The sequence below is a fragment of the Propithecus coquereli genome, unplaced genomic scaffold, assembly GCF_000956105.1.
Source record: "Propithecus coquereli isolate 6110/MARCELLA unplaced genomic scaffold, Pcoq_1.0 Scaffold63, whole genome shotgun sequence".
Taxonomy (NCBI): Eukaryota; Metazoa; Chordata; class Mammalia; order Primates; family Indriidae; genus Propithecus; species Propithecus coquereli.
Genome location: NW_012152285.1, coordinates 2,819,271 through 2,839,306, shown reverse-complemented (window position 1 = coordinate 2,839,306; position 20,036 = coordinate 2,819,271). Strand labels below are relative to the sequence as shown.

The 20,036-nt window shown below is 40.7% G+C and overlaps 1 protein-coding gene across 4 annotated transcripts in view; it reads left to right on the top strand.

The window, feature by feature from the left end:
• SGMS1 (sphingomyelin synthase 1) overlaps positions 1-20,036 on the top strand; it is a 278,456-nt gene that overhangs the window by 253,675 nt on the left and 4,745 nt on the right. For all 4 annotated transcript variants that reach the window (XM_012659756.1, XM_012659757.1, XM_012659758.1 and 1 more), the window contains 2 exons: positions 1,124-1,241; positions 15,163-15,316. In XM_012659756.1, the coding sequence (XP_012515210.1) occupies positions 1,124-1,241; positions 15,163-15,316 (272 nt within the window). The remainder of the gene's footprint in view (positions 1-1,123; positions 1,242-15,162; positions 15,317-20,036) is intronic.

Below are 20,036 nucleotides of genomic sequence, written 5' to 3'. Positions count from 1 at the left end.
GAAAATCAGTTTCTGGGAGTAAAATGTTTAGTGTCTTTGACTCATTAAATGGCCTGAAAGTTTTAAATTCTCATTCTAATGCCATTCTCATTTTCTGAAGATCTTCCCTTTAAAAGACATTCTCTAAACGTGTAACTGCTGCCTTGGTGGGCTTCTTCCAGGTGCACCACAACCCCCCAACACCCCACATATACACAGGACCTGAGCACCAGCCACTGTGGGCTGGTCTTTGGCTCCTGGTCCTACTTCTTCACCTGGGCCAGGCACTGTGAGGAGAAGGGCTGCTCCTGGGAGTGCAGTGGGGTGAGGGCACCCACATGTCAGGCACCCTAGGCTCTGGCAGCTGGTGTGGCACCATTGGGCATGAGCCGGGCTGGTGTGGGGCAGCCAGACGAGGACCACTCCTCTGCTCTTCTCCCAGGTGCCGGGACCAGGCAGCCACCACCACCACAGTCTATACCCCATGGACGTGATCATCCAGCCTTCCCCCTGGGTACCCACACCCCAGTCCCCTCACCCCAAACCCCTGTGCCAAGTTCATCTGCCACTACTTGCCTGGGGTCCTGGGGGAACATTGCCACCCCTCCTCTGGCCAGCTCCTTGCTGCTCCTGTCATAGTGAGCTTGTGCCATTCCTAGGATGGGGGGCATGGCCCTGGCAGCCAGATGCCCATAGCACCCTGGCGTGACCTGCCACCTCTGCTTCCACACCGGATCCAGCTACCTTTCCTACACCTTTCCTACACTCAGTAGTGTCTGTGCCCTCCCACCCCCAGGCCCCAAAAAAGTTAGTTTGAGTTCTGACCAGACAGAATGGGCTCCATTTGTACATCAGTTCAATGTCAACTCAAGTTTAAGGCCTTACGAAGCCAAATTAATAGCAGTGTAGAGTGATTTAAGCTCTTTGGGCCAGTTAATGTTTTTTGAAAAAAGCACAACAGAACATTATTCTCAAAATCTTTGTCTTAATCTGCTACTAGCTATCGTTCTATTCATTCATGTATTCAGTCTGGTTTTAAGCACTCTAGCAGTTTTTTGGATTTGTTTTGTTGTGTCATTAAAAACTTAAATGAACCTGCGGAATTTCTTGACTGAGCATCTGCCCTGTTTTTCCCTTTTTCTAGGTCTATTATTAGCAGAAGATTTTTCTGCATAGTTGGCACGCTGTACCTGTATCGGTGTATTACAATGTATGTAACTACACTCCCAGTACCTGGTATGCATTTCAACTGTTCTCCCAAGGTAAACTATTCCTCACTGTAATTTCCCTTTTTGTTTGTTTCTCGTCTTGCCCTTGGGGTCCTTTGACTGAGGCTGAAGGTGAAAATTTCTTCGGAATACAGTCAGGTCCCTACTCCTCCATCTGGGAATGTTCCTAAGCAATATAGCTAGGCAGCCCCACCCTTCTCACAATTTCCAGCCCTGCCAATGCCTCCCAGCTGGGGAAATATGTGGTCTAGTTAGCGTGTTGGGAAGCAGTTAAGCTTTGCGTGTGGGTGTAGCTCTTTGGTTTCCAGCCAAACTTTTAAAATATCATTCGTTCCCTTGACATGCATCCAGAAGCTTTTATATGCTTTTTCCCTCTCTCAGTGGGAAAGCTCAATTTCAAATGATGTGTTTTTTCCATTTTCCTTCTTTCATTAATCCCTACAGCAGAGAAAGCAAGAGGAAGTATTCCTGTCCCCTTGCAATCCTGCACCAACCCAAATAAGATCACTGTTCTCTGGCGTTATGTGTCGCCTTATTGATTTTATCTAGTAGCTTAGATGCATTTTTTAAAATAACTTTTATTTCTCTTTCATTATCTCTACCTTTCTATCAGATTCACATAACACTCTTCACCCCCTAACCTTTACTTTGGAAGAATTTTTAACTAGGGAGATTATTGGAATTATTTCATAAAATAATTAATAGAAGATTTAATTTTTAAAATGTTTACATTAAAGCTCTTTAATGCAATAGAAATAGAGGTGGCTAATTTCACTCCTTGATTCTGGTGGGAGAATTTATGAAACAGCGTGATGGATTTGAGACCATTTGTTTGCATTGCGCCTGTGCTGCTGAAATAGCTTAACACTTTCAGTGTCCTCCCTTTGTACTTTCTTTTTCTTCCAGAAGAGACGTTCTCTCTGATGGAAGCTTTGGAAAGAGGGCTGAACAATTCACTATGGATTTTTAAAGTGGTGTGTTTATCATATTAAATTTTGGATCCCTTTAGTTTGATGTATACTGTGGTCCCCCTTCCTTCTGTACATACTTCCTTAACTCTGTAAAGAAAAGCTGTCGCACAGAATGAATGTTCCCAGCCTTTTACTCCTCTCAGTCGGCAGTCTTGCCTCTGCATTCTGCTTGCAGTTTCTTCAGCCCTTCCAAACAAGCCAGCCTCACATCTTTTTTTATTCTTGTAAAAGCTCTCAAGCACTTGCCTTCAGCTCCTGGATTATAAGAAATACCTTGTTATCATTGAGAATCCAATGATGGGGACTCTTGCTGGGAGACTAGCTTGATAAGCAGCATGTTTTAAGTAGTAAACTGACAGTTTAGGACATTCACAGAAGTTTAGTTCCACTCCTTATAAAAGCCTGTGTATTGGGAAATTTTGCTTCCAAGGAGTAGGTAAATATGGGTTCTGGCTGAGCGCAGGTTGAAGATGTATCCAACATTAAGGGGCTGTACTGTATACTTTCTCCCTACTCTGCTTCTAGCTTTGTTCCTTCTTGAGGATTTCTGCAGCTCCACCCAGTTACTGGCAATTCCAGACTTGGTAAGCCATTGATGCTTACAGAATCAGCTTGAGTCATCAACATATCTAACCAAGATCCTGTGGCTAAGAATAGCTTGTGGGTTTTCTCTGTAAAGGCAGAGAGGTAACAGCAGAAAATGTTCACAAAAACCAAACTCAAACGTGTTGCTCATTTACTGTGTTGCCAGAAATTACAGCTAGGGCCGTCATTCTGTGATGATCTTCTGGAAGCTAGAATCTTAAACTGTAGGGTGTGAAATATTAGCACACCTTAGCAAAAATTATTAGTTAAAACTCATTAAATCTAATTACTACTTTTGTGTAGGATAGGACTCTTGGAAGAAAGGATTCAGAATACATTTTTTTATTCTGAAAATTTTCAAATGTATCTCAACTGGTATAAGGAGCTCTCATATTACACCCAGATTCAATAATTATCAAGATGGGCTACATTTGTTTCATCTCTTTTTTTTTCCTTTTTTAAGTATTTTAAAACAAATCCCAGACAATGTCATTTCATCACTGCATACTTTAGCATGCATCCAGAAACTATGGACATTTTATTGTATAACCATAATGCTGTTTGTTCTTTAGCAAAATTGACAGTAATTCTTTGATAATGGCAATTACTGCTTCACAGAGTATCCTGATTGTCTTAAAGTGCCCCCCCCTTTTATAGTTGGTTTGTACAAATTAATACCTAAAGTCTTTATGTTACGTTTGCTTGTTCTGTCTGTGTCAAGTCTGTAATTCCAGAGCAGTCCTTGCTCCCTCTTTTCCCCACTGTGAGTAGCTTGTGGAGATCAGATCAGTTGTCCTGGTTCAATTCCTCCCTGCCAGATTAGTTGTCCTATAAACTGTCCCACCATGTTCTGGATTTCTGTTTCTGTGGTGTCAGCTTGTTCCTCTTTCTTCCACATTTCCTCTGCATTGAAAATTGGTTGTGGAGACTTAGATTCAGTTTTAACTGTGTTGGCAAGAACTCTTCCCAGGTAGGACAGAAAGATTTCCGAAGCTCGACATGAGAGTTGGAAAAGGCCTTGAAGGCTTGATGCTGCCCCTCGGATGGCAGATAAAGCTTGAGGAATTCATTGGTCAGGCCAGAGCCGGGAGGCTGTGCTGAGGACCAGTGTGGAAGGGGGAGAAGGTGGCGCTAGAGAGACCTCAGATAACAGCTCTGCCACTCTAGAGCCACTCGGGGCTAAGGGAATCAGAATTCAGAAGAACCTTATTAAAGGTCACACAGTCCATTGTTCTCTTTGATGTCTGAACATCATTGCCACCACATCTTCATCAGCGTCTGTCTGAACCATTGTACAGAGAGGGAACGCATTACCCCTGTAAAAATACAAACGTACCTGGTAGTGGAAAGAGCACTGAGGTCAGGATGAAGACAGTCTTGCACAGCCACTTACTAGCCGTGTGGCACATGCACTGGGCAGATCATTTAACTTCGCAGGGCCTCGGTTCCTTTATCAGCAAAACAGAGCTAATGACGCTTTGTGTATCTGCTTTAAGGAGTCATGGGTGTGAAAGGAGACAATATACAAGGGCTCTGTCAATGTAAAGTGCCATACAGAAATAAGAAGAGAACTTGGTGTTGTCATCATGCTTCAACCCCTAAACTTGTATTTATCCAGTGAAAATTGATTTAACAAACATGAATTAAGTACCTACCATGTTTTAGGTACTAGAGTACCAGAGGTGAGCAAGGTAGAGCTAATCCTTGACTTTGTGAAAAGCACCTTAAAATCAGCTAGTCTAAACTTGTACCTTATGTAATAAATGCTGTAATAAGGGCCTCAAGCTAAGCTACTCCAGCCCTAATGATAGGAAGAAACAGATTTGAGCAATATTTAAGAGTCCAAATCAATGCAACTTGGTAATAGATTTCATGTAGGAAAGGAGAATAGAGGGGAAGGATTTCAAAGACTGGATTTTACCACTGGGACAATTGCAAGGTAGGGAGGAAAAAGGAGTTAATGAGTTTGGATTAGACACATAAGTTTAAGATACCTGTGAGATATCTAAGTGGTGGGATCCAGGATGGTTAGCAATATAGGTGTAAAGTTGAGAGAAAAAACAGAGCTAGAAAATAAATACTTGTGAATCATCATATTCTGGATGGTGATTAAAGCTGGGATATGGAAGAAAAGGCCCAGAGACAGGATATAGAAAGCACAGTGCCTCCAGAATTGGAAATTCTGTGATTTGAGACACCAGTTAAGGCCTGTCACTTGGTGGATACTCATACAGTTAGTTACTCAGTCATCACTGAACTCTAGGGAAAGAGTTGAGCTTTAGAATACATTAACTTCCTGTTTAACGTACTCATATGAACTTAAACTTGGTTCCACCATCACATTAAACCCCATAATTACTGTACCTAATGTTTTCCTTAATGCCAATACTCAAAATGTACAGTGTCTAACAAAAATGTCCCAACAAGTATGCAGCAATAATTATGAAAATTGGTCTTACTGCTTCATTTGATGGCCATGTACACTTTGGTTCATAAAATGGGACAGCTTGGAGAAATAATCATCCTGTGAGGTGATCAAGCTGGGGAAAAAAGCAGGTTTCCATCAGATCTTGCTGCAAGAATGGTAAGACACTGGGAAAAGTGAGTGGAAAGGGAAGTAGGTGTGTTCCATTCCTAGATCACAAATTTCTGGGAAGCACTTGTTCCACATCCCAGTGGATACATGTGCAGGGCTTAACCTAGAGGCTGCCAAGTTTTTGATACCTTGATCAGCCCATGTTAATCTCATCCCAGCTTTTCTCTTAGGAGCATGTGTTTTATCATGAAAACAACCTTTTCTCATCTTGTTACAACTATTTATTGTGTAATTCCTTTTTTTTTTTTTTTTTTTTAAGAAGAAAGGGCAACACCATGGCACTCTAGCCTGGGCAACACAGTGAGACTCTGTCTCAAAAAAAAAGGAAGAAGAAAGGGCAGAAACACGTGAGAATTCTTTGGTGTTCTAAGCTTCCTGTAGGAAAGTTTTTCTGTTTTAGCGAACTCTTAAAAAAAAAGAAAGACCACCTACCTTAGTCCCTAGATAGACAGCCTACAACTAATGGAAGAGAAGAAATAACTTACACATTTTCAACTCTCACTTTAGTAATCGAAGTTAATCTGATGGTGACTAAGCAGTAAGTCAAATGCATGTTTGGGTGTGTTTTATGGTCTCCATGGTGACCTCAGATTTGAAAACCTTTGAAAAGAGAAAGATTATGTTAACGGCAGGGGCACTTAGCTGGCTAAGGTATTAATCTGACATGGAGTTTTCAGTGAAATGATTCTCTTGAACTTGAAAGATATGTTTGGCTTTTTTTTTTTTTGCCCTGAACACGTGTGGACACAGCCCACTTTTGGACAGGGTGATGTCTGGGTGACATCTGAGGCCGATGGCTCAGTGAAGCAATGCCATACAAATGCAGCAGCAGAACAGCCCACATATTCTCCTCTGCCACTGTCAGCTTTTCTGCAGCTCATGGATTAGAAAGATCAAAGCACTTCCTTTGACTTGCAGCTGAGCTGTGATGTGGTAATCATTAGCCTAACGGGTCCCCATTCTGGCACGAGTTTAGTCTTACAAGGCAATAGACTCACTGGTCTTTAGGATTGTGTATCCTTCTTTAGTTCTTTCCTACATCCCCAGGTAGCAGAGTATTCCAGGGGCCCTCCACGCTGACACAGTTTGATACTCTGATTAGCTCCTGCTAACCTTATCAGGATATGGCTGTATTCCATTACCAGAATAACTTCATGTCATCCTGTTGAATTGTGTGGAACCTTGATTGTCAGTGCTAGATTTTACATAATTTTCTGCTTGCCTCCCAGTTTTTTATTGTAAGTAAACTTTTCCTTTTTACTTATTCTCTATTTTTTTTTCCTATTTCTTGCATATAATTTCCAGTAACAATTCCCATCTCAAATCTCTTCTTCACTTTTCCTTTTCTCTCACTGCTAGTAATTCTCTTCCTTTTTCAGGGATTAAAAAAAAATAGAAATGCACTAAATTATTTCTCTCACTTAAATTTTTTTATTTTAAAGAAACTGCACATTCATTATAGATACATTGAAAGAGTACAAAAAGAAGAAGAGGAAGATTTTAAAAATCACTCATGGCCCTGTCTGCTATTAATATTTCAGTATATTCATCCTTTATACATATTTTTCTTACATAATTCTGATGGTGCTGTCTGTATATTTATTATTCCTGTCTCCTTGTATTTAACACTTGATATGTGCATTTTTACATGATTTTATAAACCCTAACCTTTCTAAATGGTTTTCTTACTGAAAGGAAGATAGAAAGACACCACTGTCCCCACACTGTAAGGCAGCCAGATTGTTGATGTGATTTCATAAACAAGCAGGTTGCTTTATTTCCTGAACAGACCTTTCTAGAGAACCTACCCTGTGCGAGTGCAGCGGTCAGTTTTGAGGGTACACAGATGTGTAAGACAAGTACCCTCTCCTCTCGCAAGTGGGCATCCAGAAGCCGTGACAGACGTGTAACTTCCGACTTGTTCGGTGCTCCCTGTAGTAGACCTGTGAGCCCGGTTGCCGTGGAAGCACAGAGGACAGTGGCACCTCTGCTGGGACTGTTGGCTGTGCGGTGGAGGTGCCTCTGGGCCAAGTCTCAAAAGAACGAGTAGGAGGTGCCGGGTGGAAATGGAGAAAACAAAGGGTATGGAAGGGAATCAGGGAAAGAGGTGAAGTTAGATGTGCCTGGACATGGGATCCTGTGGGCACATTTTACAGGGCCTTGGCACCCCTTTAAAGAGGTTGGGCTTTGTCTGTAGACCATGGGAAGCCAGGAAAGGTTTTAGCAGGGGCATTACATGATCACATCTGTCTTTTAGAGACATTTCTCTCCAGTGATACAGAGAGTAGGGTGTTTGGGAGAGAGGGAGGGAAGTGGACTTAGAGTGGTGCCAAATTATATGCAGCTGTTTTGTGCCAGCGATGATTCTCAATATTGTGTTTTCATTTAATTCTCACAACAGGGAGTGGGAAGAAATTGCAGTTGGTTTGGAGTGAAGTGACCTGCCTCATGTCTCATGGGTACTCAGTGGCAGAGGCAAGAAATGGGGCCACGTCCCCTGTTCTTGGTATTTCACATGAGGGAAACAGATGGCGCTTTCGCATGGTTTTTGAATTAGAGCTGAGGAGGGCCTAGACCAGGGCAGAGAGGGCCGTGTTTGGGAGGCACTGGGACGGTGAGAAAGATTTTCTACATGTCAGCAGCCATCTAGCGTGAAGAGGTCACCAGAGTCAGAAAGCATTCACTGGGGAATTCCAAAGAGCCTCAGAGGTGTCAGCATGTGACTCTAGGTGAAGCAGTATCCACCGGGTCAGAGTACAGGTGGATGGACAGTGGGGCTTTCATCCTGATGAAGGGTTTCTGGGGCTTCCCCGATATTACAGGCCACCAGTAGGTTCCATTCAAAAGCCATATTGTCATGCTTGAGGGGCTCCTACTGGCCAGCTTTGAGACAATACGAGCATCACAATGAATAATGACAGTATTGGATTATGATAAATCAATAAAAACACTTAAAAATTAGTGAGGGAAAGCTCTTTAAAGAAAAAAGTAATATTAATAAAACAATAAAACTAATAAAATCTTACTTACTTTTCATTTATTTGTTTTTTTAGAGATGGAGTCTCTGCTTCCCAGGCTAGAGTACAGTCATAGCTCCCTGCAGCCTCAAACTCTCCTGAGCTCAGCAAATCCTGCCTCACTAAAAGAAATTTTAGAAATAGACAAGCACTATCTTGCAACCACTGTAGTAATAATTCAGAAATTATAATTCAGAATCATCAATGGATGCTAGAGCCTTTGGGTGAAAGCGGGGATCATAATATTTATGTAATTTCAAAAAAATCACAGGTTGCTTATTAATTGTAAAGGGGAAAGGTGTGTATTTAGTGGAGAAATGCAGCATATTCTCCCATAGCCAAGTGGTCAAACCAGTGGCAGGACAAACGGTATCAGATGGTTCTGCATGTGACGCACTTGGAAGGATATAGCATCGCTCTGTAATATTCCTGCCAACAACGTTTAACCTGAATGTAAGTGGAAGGTAACATTCAGATGAAAACAAATTGAGGGACATTGTGTAAAGAAAGTGGACTGGACTCTGCAAAAATGCCAATGTCATAGAAAACGAAAAAGCCTGAGAAATTATAGTAAACTAAGAAATTATCAGGGCATGACAAGTAACCTCAATGTGTGTTCTCTGATTGGAACCTAGACTGAAGGGAGGAGCCTCTACAGGACATTTAGAGGCTACCTGGACTTATGAAGTGGGATGGCATTGTATCATTGATAAATTTCACACATGTGATTTTGGAAGAGAATGTCTTTGTTTTTGTGTTTAGAAGGGAGGGGTTATTGTGTATTCGACTTATTCTCAAGAGACCCAGGGAAAAAAGAGAAAGGAGAAGAAAATGTGATAAAATGTTGATAATTAATGAGCCTAAGTGAATGGTCTATGGGTGTTCATTATACTATCCTTCGGGTTTAGAATTGTTCAAAATAAAAAGGCGGGGACAGTTTTTTTTTTTTTTTTTTGAGTCTCACTTCATGACGAGATAGGCTGAAGGATTCCCCACCCCACCCCCACAACACTTAAAGCTAAGTAATTCTGTTACAGGGAAGTCTTGCCTGACTGAAATACTGGATTACTTTACTGTGACAATAAGAATGTGGGTAATGGGAACCCATAGCTGACCTTTTTTTTAGATTTATGAAGCCTTTGATAAGTCTCCTTATTAGAGGCTATGAAAAAATGTTAAAGTTTTTGCTGAGGGAAGGAGAGGCTGGTGGAGTTAGTGTTTTATTGCTGATAATTCCTAGAAACACCTCCAGCCCCCTTAAAAGAGACCTGCTTAGCGTAGGAATTGACGAGTGCATTTGAGAACAGAGAAATGTGAAAGCCAAATTCTTCAGAGCTGAGTGGAGGCAAACGTCTTTTTAAAAGTTGTCTATGAGTTCTAAGAGGAGTGCATAGTGAAATCTCTGTACTTAAGATCAGTCATGGGCATAATATGTTTTCAGGAGTACAGCAATTACCGTATGGAGGAAGAACTCAGAAAAATCTCAAGTGATCAAGAGATAACCACACATGAGCATCCTGCAGGGCTGGATATTTAAGGAGAATCATCCAAATTTCACTTGTTAGCTGTTAGACATTGCTTTCTCATTTAAGAACCCCCCCAAAATGGCCAGGCACGGTGGCTCACACCTGTAATCCTAGCACTCTGGGGAGGCCGAGGTGGGAGGATCCCCTGAGGTCAGGAGTTCGAGACCAGCCTGAGCAAGAGTGAGACCCCATCTCTACTAAAAATAGAAAAATTAGCCAGGTGTGGTGGCATGCACTTGTAGTCCCGGCTGCTTGGGAGGCTGAGGCAGGAGGATTGCTTGAGCCCAGGAGTTTGAGGTTGCTGTGAGCTAGGCTGATGCCACAGCACTGTAGCCCGGGCAACAGAGCAAGACTCTGTCTCAAAAAAAAACCCCCAAAAAAAAACCCAAAAGATTGACCTAACTTGGTAATAGTAATGCTGCCTTAAATTTGTTATAACACTTTATATTTTAGCACTCACTTTTATAAATGTTATCTTGCTTTAGAGAGTAGAGGTTGAGGATAAGAAGTGTTCAGAAAACTGAGGCTAGGCTGGGTAAAATGGTTTGTCCAGAGCCACCTATACGGTTAACCTTAACCTAGAGTTTGGGATTAGATTTATGCTCATTGTTGTTCCTGTAAAAGTGAATTTAGAGACCAACACAACACAATATAAAGCAAAGAAATTAAAATCAAACTGAGAACACGTTGTTTAAGAAGGAAGAAGGCAGAAAATGTGCAGTTTGTTTGTGGAAGAGTTCCATAGAAATAACTTTTATAGAGATGTAGAAGTTTGATTTAAATGGAAAATAGGTCTTTTGTGAATAATGAATAAATGCTTTTTAGCTATTCAACTATGTATTTAAATGACATATGTAAAAATAATTATATTTCATTAAAAACAACAGCAACAAAAAGTGAACCTGAAGACATTGTCCAGCCTTGGACATTGTCCTTGTTGTTTGGAAAGGTGTTTGCAGCAATAGGCTTTTTCCAGGACCCCAAGGGCAAGACTGTTTGGCTCTGAAATAAGACATTTGGGTTCGGATCCTGAGTGACCACGTGTGACCTCAAATACTGGTCAGTAGCGTCCCTGGTAAATGGCGCCACGTAGTAGCATCTGCACTCACCAGCTGACAGGCGCCTGAGGCTACAATGAGATAATTGATGAGAAAATACTGTTAAAAAGTTGGAATCTCTATACAAACAAAAGCTATTGTTTTATTTTGTAAAGCCACCCCACCACTCCTTTTTTTTTTTTTTTTACTGCCCAGCCAGGTAACAATAAAATGAGGCAGGAGAAATTTTAAGGGGTAGCTTTGAGCCTCTCACTGCTACTGTGAAACCTGAAACATTGATCACATTTTCAGACACCTTACCTTCCCAGTGGGGGCTTCAAGGTTAGGCTGAAGGACATATCATAACTTACGGAGGGCTGCATGCCAGTTGAAATTTGGAAAGCGGCCAGATTTGCTGCTTTCGTCCATTGGGAGAGTTAACGTGGAAGGAGGCCACAGCGTGCAGCAGGGCGCTCTCGGTTGCGGGCTTCTGGAGGCATGGATTGCTGAGGACTCTACCACTCCTTCTCCTGATGCTTGCTTGATTCCTTTATCAGGTCTGGTCTTTGGTCTGAGTGTTTAAGAGCAGCTTCTCTTGGCATTTCAGGGTTGATAACGAACTTTCAGTTTTGGTGGAAGACTGTTCTTTAGGAGCAAGACAAAATAATTTGTCCCGGTAGGTAGATTCCTTGAATGAATGAATGAATGAATGAATGAATACTTTGAGGGATGCCTGACTATTCATGGTAGTTGGAATAGTATGATATTACTTCTGCCAAGGTACCTAGCCTGCTGAAGAAAAGTTATAATACTTTATGTGTATCCAGTTCCTGGTTTACCTAGCCTGTGAGGGCCTGGCCATGCCCAAGGCGGCATGTCATTTTGCACATATTACATGCAAGGAGCCAGAGGACTTGGGTTCCAGGCCCAGCTCCAATACTGGGGCCTAGGACTAATAGAATTTACCTTGCTAACTTTACCGGGCTGCTCTAAGATGTAGCATTAGTGAGGGTCAAGGATTCTTTTGAATTGCCTTTCTGCTCCTTAGCACTCACTTTCAGCCTTTCATCAAAGGTATACCGAAGCCCTTGATTTGTGCAGCATTATTTGATGGGTTTTAGTTCCAGGTTCTCCTGTCCTGCCAGTGAGGGCTGAAGTACAGTGAATACCCTGCTCTGCAAATGCAGTTAGAGAAAGCAGATGTTCTCAGCATCTGCAAACTGAGCAATGGGAACGGACTGTCATCAGTATGTTGTATTAGTCAGCATTGGAAAATTGTTCGGGGAAACCTGCTTTTTCATAACCAAGGCTCATTGGTTCTAAATGTACCTGATGGCGTCTCTCATTCAGAAGCGTTTCCCTCCTCCTGCTCTGAGTTTCTTTCTGTGCTTGAGTATTGCTTAAGTGATTTGGCCAATTTACTTAATTTCTAGGCCATTCATTAGAATTTGAAGAAAATTGCTTTATTTTTATTGGAAATTGGTTTTCTGTGACCTTGGGGGACCGTAATTCACATAGAATTGGTAGATATGAGACTTTCTTGTCACAGCTTTGTAGTGTCCACTGCAAGTTTTTATGTAAGTGTCCCTTGAGTTATCTCTGCTTTCAAAACAAACACTCAAAAGCTACTGATAGGTGAAGTTCCAACTCTGGTTACACTGGAGTCAGCACACTCCATCCTTTCCCATTGAACGCAGCCAAAAAAACACTGGGCGGAATATATGGAGCAGCTATTTGAGGACTCAAAAGTAAATGATAGGCCAGGAATGTGGCTCACACCTGTAATCCTAGCACTTTGGTGGGAGGCCAAGGCGGGAAGATTGCTTGAGGCCAGGAGTTCGAGACCAGCCTGAGCAAGAGAGAGGCGCCGTCTCTACAAAAAATGGAAAAATTAGCTGAATGTGGTGGTGCGTGCCTGTAGTCGCAGCTACTCAGGAAGCTGAGGCAGGAGGATTGCTTAAGCTCAGGAGTTTGAGGTTGCAATAAGCTATGACGACACCACTGCTCTCTAGCCTGGGTAAGACAGAGCAAGACCCTGTCTCAAAAAAAAAAAAAAAAAAAAGTGGTAGCAAACAGATTGAGGACACCAAAATGCAATGTATGAAAGATCGAGCCCTTGAGTTTCCTGTTTTGTTTTGCTTTCCACCCATGTTTCCTGCCTGGACTCAAAGGCAATGCAGATTCCAGAGCTGCAGTCGAGATGCAGACAGAGCTCCAAGGAAGGAAAGCAAAGGAAGCTGGCCTGGGACAGAGACTGGGAGGAATCTTACCAGTTTCCATGCTAACCCTGTTCACATTTAGTATGTTACATTCTAGATGTTTTCTGCGCAGTTTTTTAAAACACAGTCATAATTATACCATTTTATCTGCTGTTTTTCTACTTAATAAAGGAAAATATTTATGATATAATCTTACTACACAATATTGTAACTTATTTTTTAATGATTATAGCAGTTATAGCCTCTTTGAGGGCTTCTCAAACTTTAATGTGCATTTAAATCACCTTAGATTCTGGTTCAGCAGGTCTAGCTTGGGCCCTGAGAGTGAATCTCTGGCAGGACCCCATCTTACCAGTACTATCCCCAGACCAGACTTCGAGTAGCAAGCAAGGGAGTAGTCATTTAACAGCTCCCATTAAGGTTGCTTCCAGTTCGTTGCCTTTATAACTAGTGTTGCAGTGGGATATTTGTACATGAAGCTTTTCTTCGTATTTGGGATCTTTCCTTGAGGTAGACTCCTAGAAGCAATATAACTGGTTCAGAGGTTATGCTTTAAAAGTTTTCTATGCACAGTCAGAGGCATTGGGTATTCTGTTAGTCCCCTCTCCCTACGACACCTCTCCAGAGCATTCGGGCTGTTTGCTTTCCAGCCCGAACGTGGGAGCTACTGCACAGTCCTTCATCTGTACTTCCTTGGCATCCTGGCAAGTCCCATTTCTTCTTTTCTCCACGTTTACGCCCTTGCTTTGTAGAACATATCCTCTGTAATTCCTGGGAAAGAGTATGTAAGTGATAAATATTTTAAAATCTTGCATATATGAGAAAGACTTTAGTTTATCCTTAGTTTATGCTTAGTGGTAATATGGCTGGGTGTAGAATTTTAAGTTGGAAATCATTTTCCGTCAGAATTTGAAGACATTTTCCCAAAGCTTTCTGTTTTCCAGTGTTGTGTTTGAAAAGTCTTCATCTAATGTTCATTCGTATAAAGCTTGTCTTTAATCTCTGGAGGCTTTAGGGTCTCTTCTTAGTCCCCAATTTCCAAAATTCCACAACACTAAGTCTTGCTATGTAGGTCCATTTCTTCTATTGTATTGGGCATTCAGTAATCTCTTTGAATTTGGAAATTCATATTTTCTGCGTGGTGTGTTCAACCTGCCCTCTTAACTAGAAATCTTGATGATTTTTTTAAAGGGAAATCATAATGAAACATGTTTCCCAAAGCTGAATTATTATCAGTTAAATGTTGAAAAGGGGTCATGGTGATTAAATTGGCCAACCAGATTTTAAGAGAGCTGACAAGCGTAAAATATAGATGAGCACATATTTTATTTGACAGAGCAAATAAAAGTTGCAGTGAGTGAGTTGTTTAAGCCATTTATTACTCTAGTATCTAGCCTGAACTTGTATCATAGACAGGTAGATTAATTTATAAACTTTTTTCACTCTCATTAAAAGGAAAATCATCCAGTACTACCCACATAATTCCTAAAGATTAAAGGCATGTCTCTTGTTTCACTTTGGGCCCTGAACATCTACATACCAAAAATATTCATGCATTTGACTCTCCAGTCTCCAGCTGTTCTAGCTAAGTTAGTAGAATAATTGTCCTCTAGGCCAAACATGGCAAAAAATACATCTCTAAATTTTTCCTAGACTAGAGATTTAAATTTTCTTTTCTCCAAATGGCAGTTCTGGTAAATCAATTATTCAGTTAGTCAGAGAGAGGTAGTCTTTCTCTATTGGTATAATAAAAAAAAAAAAAAAAAGGTGAACATCTACAAAAATGTGCTTTAAAAAGCACTAGCATCTAAGGAAAGTTCTGAAGCCACATGATTTATCTGTAGGACCATAATTTTTTAGAAGGCTACCCATTGGAATGGTAAATGTTGAGTGGGCAAACTCGATCGTGGGGATTTTAATATAAGCTTAATTCTGGATATGAATAGTAATCATAGCACACTTTCACATGGGCTAATAATGAATCTCTTCTCTTTTCCCACCAGCTTTTTGGAGACTGGGAAGCCCAACTGCGGAGAATAATGAAGCTCATTGCTGGAGGCGGCTTGTCCATCACTGGCTCCCACAACATGTGTGGGGACTATCTGTACAGTGGCCACACGGTCATGCTAACGCTCACCTACTTGTTTATCAAAGAGTGTAAGTTTAAAACAGCTTCCATTATAATTTCCTCACCTGCCACCTCCCATAGTCTCTAGTCCCCTGATAAATCACGTTTTCTGGAGTCCGCTGAAGCAAGCCTGAAGGCTTCGGGGGGGAGGAGGCAGCAGCCTCATCTTTTCACCATGCCTAGGATGCAGCTGGCACCCAGGGAAATTTGTAGAAGGACATAGCGGCTCTTCTTGAGGAGGAGGTGTCTTGTTTCCTAGAGCATCAGCTGTAGCATTGGGGAGGGGGCAGTTTGCAGCACAGTGCACAGGGTGCGTTAGGAGCCAGTTGTACAGCTGCATAAAGAGCCAGAAGGAAATCTCATGAGAACACAGAAATCCAGGTCAGGGCGGAGTGGATGATGGTAGGTCATTGGTGCCTTCGTAGTCATTTGTCAAGCATGTGGCATTATGCTGTAGGTTTGAGGGTGCCGTGATGGATCAGATGACATCTCTGCCCTCACAAAAAACATGGACACGGGGGTAAAGCAGACACTAAATGGGAAACTTTCCTTAAGAAATGTGCTTTAAATATTTTATTGTGAAACACAGACAAAATAATATCACAGATAGCCCTATACATGGCTCAAATTTAATATATATTAGCATTTTGCCATATTTACTTCAAATAACCGTTTAAAAAAGGAAATGAAATGTTAATATATGATTAAAGCCTCTTCATTCCCTCCATCTCTCATTTTCCTGTGTCATTTCCATCCATGTTTTTGTACTTGTATATTATTGTTTTGTGGGGGCTTTTAAGTTTACGTAAATGGTATCATGCTGTATATATTCTTCTGCTACTTTTTACTTTCAAATTATGTTTTCGAAACATAAAAGTCTGGTTATTTCACTTTAATTTCTGTTAGTATTTTAGTACTATAAATGAACCACAGATTATTTATTCTTTTCTCTACTTACAGAAAATTCTGTTGTCCTCAATATTTTATTGTTAGAAACAGTCTAATGAGCATTATACAGGGAATTTCCATGAAAAACGATTAATAAAATCAGGCTGCTGTGGTATCACTGAGGTGGGAGACACTTTGCCCTCTGGAGGTATCTTGGGAGCACATAGTACTTGTGGGAGTTGATGTGGTTGGAATTCAGAGTTGGGGTAATAATGAGCGATGAGAATGGGCAGATAAGTAGGAATCAGATCGTGGAGGGAACCTTAAGCCACAAGAAGGAATCTGAACTTCTGTCTCATGGAGATGGGGTGCCCAATGAGGGATTGTGAGCAGAGGGATAATGTCATCTTATTTGTCCTTTAGAGAGGGAGAAACCACTCTGGCAGCAGCTTGTAGGATGGATTGGAGAGGAGCAAGACTGGAGACCGGGAGAAAGGTTAGGAGATCGGTTGTTGCCACAGTCAAGGAATAGCATGGTAGTGGCATGAACTACCGTGATGGCATTGAGGATGGAGAGAAGTTAAGACCCTGAGAGAGGAACAGAGAAGAGTCAGCAGGATGGATTGTGATGGTAGAGAAGAGAGGTGGTGGACTGGGCAAAAGCCCAGTTTTGGTCTTGAAAAACTAAGAAGTGGAGAACCTTTTCATGTTGGATGTCTGCATTAACTTAGCTGTAATCAAATGAAGCCGCATTTAAGAACCTTTTGTTAGATATACTTTAAAATGTACATTATTTTGTAAAAATCTAACTACTCTGTACTTAATAATTTCAAAAAATGAAAACTATTTGTTAATTTTAAAGTTAACTAACCTTTTAATAACTTTGTTATGTCTACTTTTTGTTGGAAAGCATTTGAATATTTGGTTGCAGCATGGAGGTCCACAGTTTCAGTTGATCCTCTAGATGGATATCAGTCATTTGTGTTCTTAAGGGCATCTTGATTTTTAGGTTAGGTAGGAGAATGTAGATTCACAGCAATAAGTGGTTGAAAAGTGAGAAGGCATTTTTCGGGCATGTTGCCAAAGGTGTGGGTATTCTATTGCATTTTTCCATATTTCGATTGGGTCTTTCTTAGCATCAAACAATGACTTTCAAGTGTCATCTACTGAGAGTTCAATCAATTCCATCTGTAGTTCTTCAAGTGCCTTGGTGATACCAACTAGATGAGGCCGAAATGTTAATTTGAATGTGATGTCATCATGATTCTCAAAGTCAGTGAACCTTTCATTGCATTCTCCAATTAATAGGTCTATGACAGCTGTGTATTCTTCACATGATTCACATACATCATCCTGCTTATCAGTGACCTTTACTAACTGGGAAAAATGTTCATCCAAAATTTCCTTTTGAAGAAGTGTTTTGAAAAAAGATAATTTTCGAAATGCTTGGACTTTTTGCCACATGTCATATGTAGACTTAGTTTTACCTTGCAAAGAAATATTCAAGTCATTTTGATTTGATGTGATATCACTCAGAAATGCTGCATTTCTGTAGAAATCTGCTTTCAATAATTCAAATTGCCAGTTCTGTTCTTCATAAAATTTATCTGTTCTTATAGAGATAAAATTTTGGCTAACACCTATCCCTGTGATAGCCAACGCACTTTAGAATGATTTGGCAAATCCACACAAAATACCACATCATTCAGCTTTAGCATGTTAACGAAATTGACAATGCCTTGTTGCAGTTGCAACTCTTACAAAGTGTCACTTAAAATAGTAGCTTTAGCACAGAGATTTTGCTGATGCAAGATACAATGAAATGAGAGCATTTGGATCTGTTAATACTTTTTTTTTTAATCTGTTGTAATAAACCCTTTATGTTTTCCTGTCATGGAAGGTGCACTGTCTGTACATACACTCACTAAATTTACCAAATTCAGTCTAACTTCATGACATTTATCTTGAAAGTTGTTGAAGATATCTATTCCCCATGTTCTGTTCACAAGAGTGCCCAAAGCAAGTAACTCTTCCTAAAACAAAAAATCTTCTGTTATGACCCAAATGAAGTATAAAACCTTTGCTGAGTCAGTAGTATCAGTTGATTCACACAAAGAGATTGCTTAATACATATTTTCCTTTTGAAGTATTGCATGAAGTTGTTCTGGTAAGTCGAAGGCTAATTCATGCTGCTTTGCCTATCAGTTATGGTTCTCCTTGAAGGAGGCAGTTGTTTGTACTTGGAAATGTTATCGGAGTCTAAGCATTCTACAACTTTGACCATGTAGTCTTTCAAAATTTCTATATCACTGAATGGCTTCCCTTTTTTCTCCAGTTATATAATCTACTTTATAAGTTCTTCAGTGTGGCATTATTTCCAGGTATCATTGATGCTTGAAAGAATTGTCTTTGCTTTTGCTTTTCATCTTTTAATTTCTGCAATATAACCTTTTGTGCCTCTCCCTGGAATTTAAAATATTTGTGGTCCTTGTGAGTATTGTAATGCTGATGAGCACTGAATTTCTTTAATGTAGATATTGCAGTACACAAAGCAAGCAAATCATCTTATCTTTAGCAGAAACAAGGTAATACTGCAATTCTCAAGCCTTATTAAATCTGTTTTCCTCCTTCAGTGTTCTCTTAGTCTTCTTTGAAATGATGGGCTTCTAAGCAGACAGAATTGAAAAATACTGTTGAGTTGTGCAACTATTCACAAATTCCACTTCAAATAGAAACAAAGGGCACCATTGTCAAAAGCTGATAACATACTGGCATACTCGACCCCATAAACTGTCACCAACCAGTCTTGTATGGTTGTAGCGCCAATCAGGCGGGGGAAGTTAGAGCTAAATCATGAGCACAGCAGCCGTCACTTTAGCCCTTATGGCTTACTAATGTTCTAATTGTGCTGGTCAATCTGGGAGGATTATTTTGTTGAAACTTATTTTATTCTTTGGTATTTTCAATACATTCATTTTAAAAATAAAAATATAAAAGACAAACAAAAATATACTAATAAAAATAAAAGGATTTGTTCTGTAAAATTTGGATTCAGTCAGAAGGTCTCACTTAAGGACCTAGAAGGACCTAGAAGTCCACCTATGGCCTTAGGGCAGGTTCTCCACCCCCCACCCCTCCCCACCCCACTGAACTAAGATAAGGGAATACTGGAAGGGAAGAAAAGATGCACTTCAGGGCATTGAGATCGAAAAGGGAGAATGGATGTTCTGCTTGTGCTTAGTTTGTGACCAAATATAGTGACTTCTAGCAATGTGTATTCAGAATCGTAAGGGCATGTCTAGCCCTTGTACCAGGATATGACTGACTGAGTGTGAAAAGTGGGAACCATGTAGGCCAGATGTCAGCAGCCTGCCCCCTGCTGGCCAATACCTGAAATCCTTTAATGGGATCAAGGCTTATCCTGGATGATAAGGCAGTGTGCTATACGGGGGAACACAGAGGCATTAAGTCATAAAACTCTGATTTTGAATCCTGGTGCTGTCCCTTACTAGCTCTGTGACCCCGAGGAAAACCTTTAACATCTCTAAGTTTTAGTTTTATCATCTTTAGATTGAGATATTGCTATCTACTTTATGGGTGGGGAAGAGGTTATAAAAAGTAAAATGGATGGCATCTATGGGCACTAATGGAGTTGCACAGAGAATGAATGGTAGCTGCTACTTGTTGTATTGTTGTTAAGGTATCAAATACAACTATCACTGGGATAGATTCCTACACTCACTACCATTTAAAATTATAAACTGCTCTTCACTCCCTCTGCTCCTGCTCCCCCTTATCCAGCTCATCTTTTTTATTAGGTCATTAAGTAGGAAATGTCTGATTTCCTTAAGTACTAAGTTT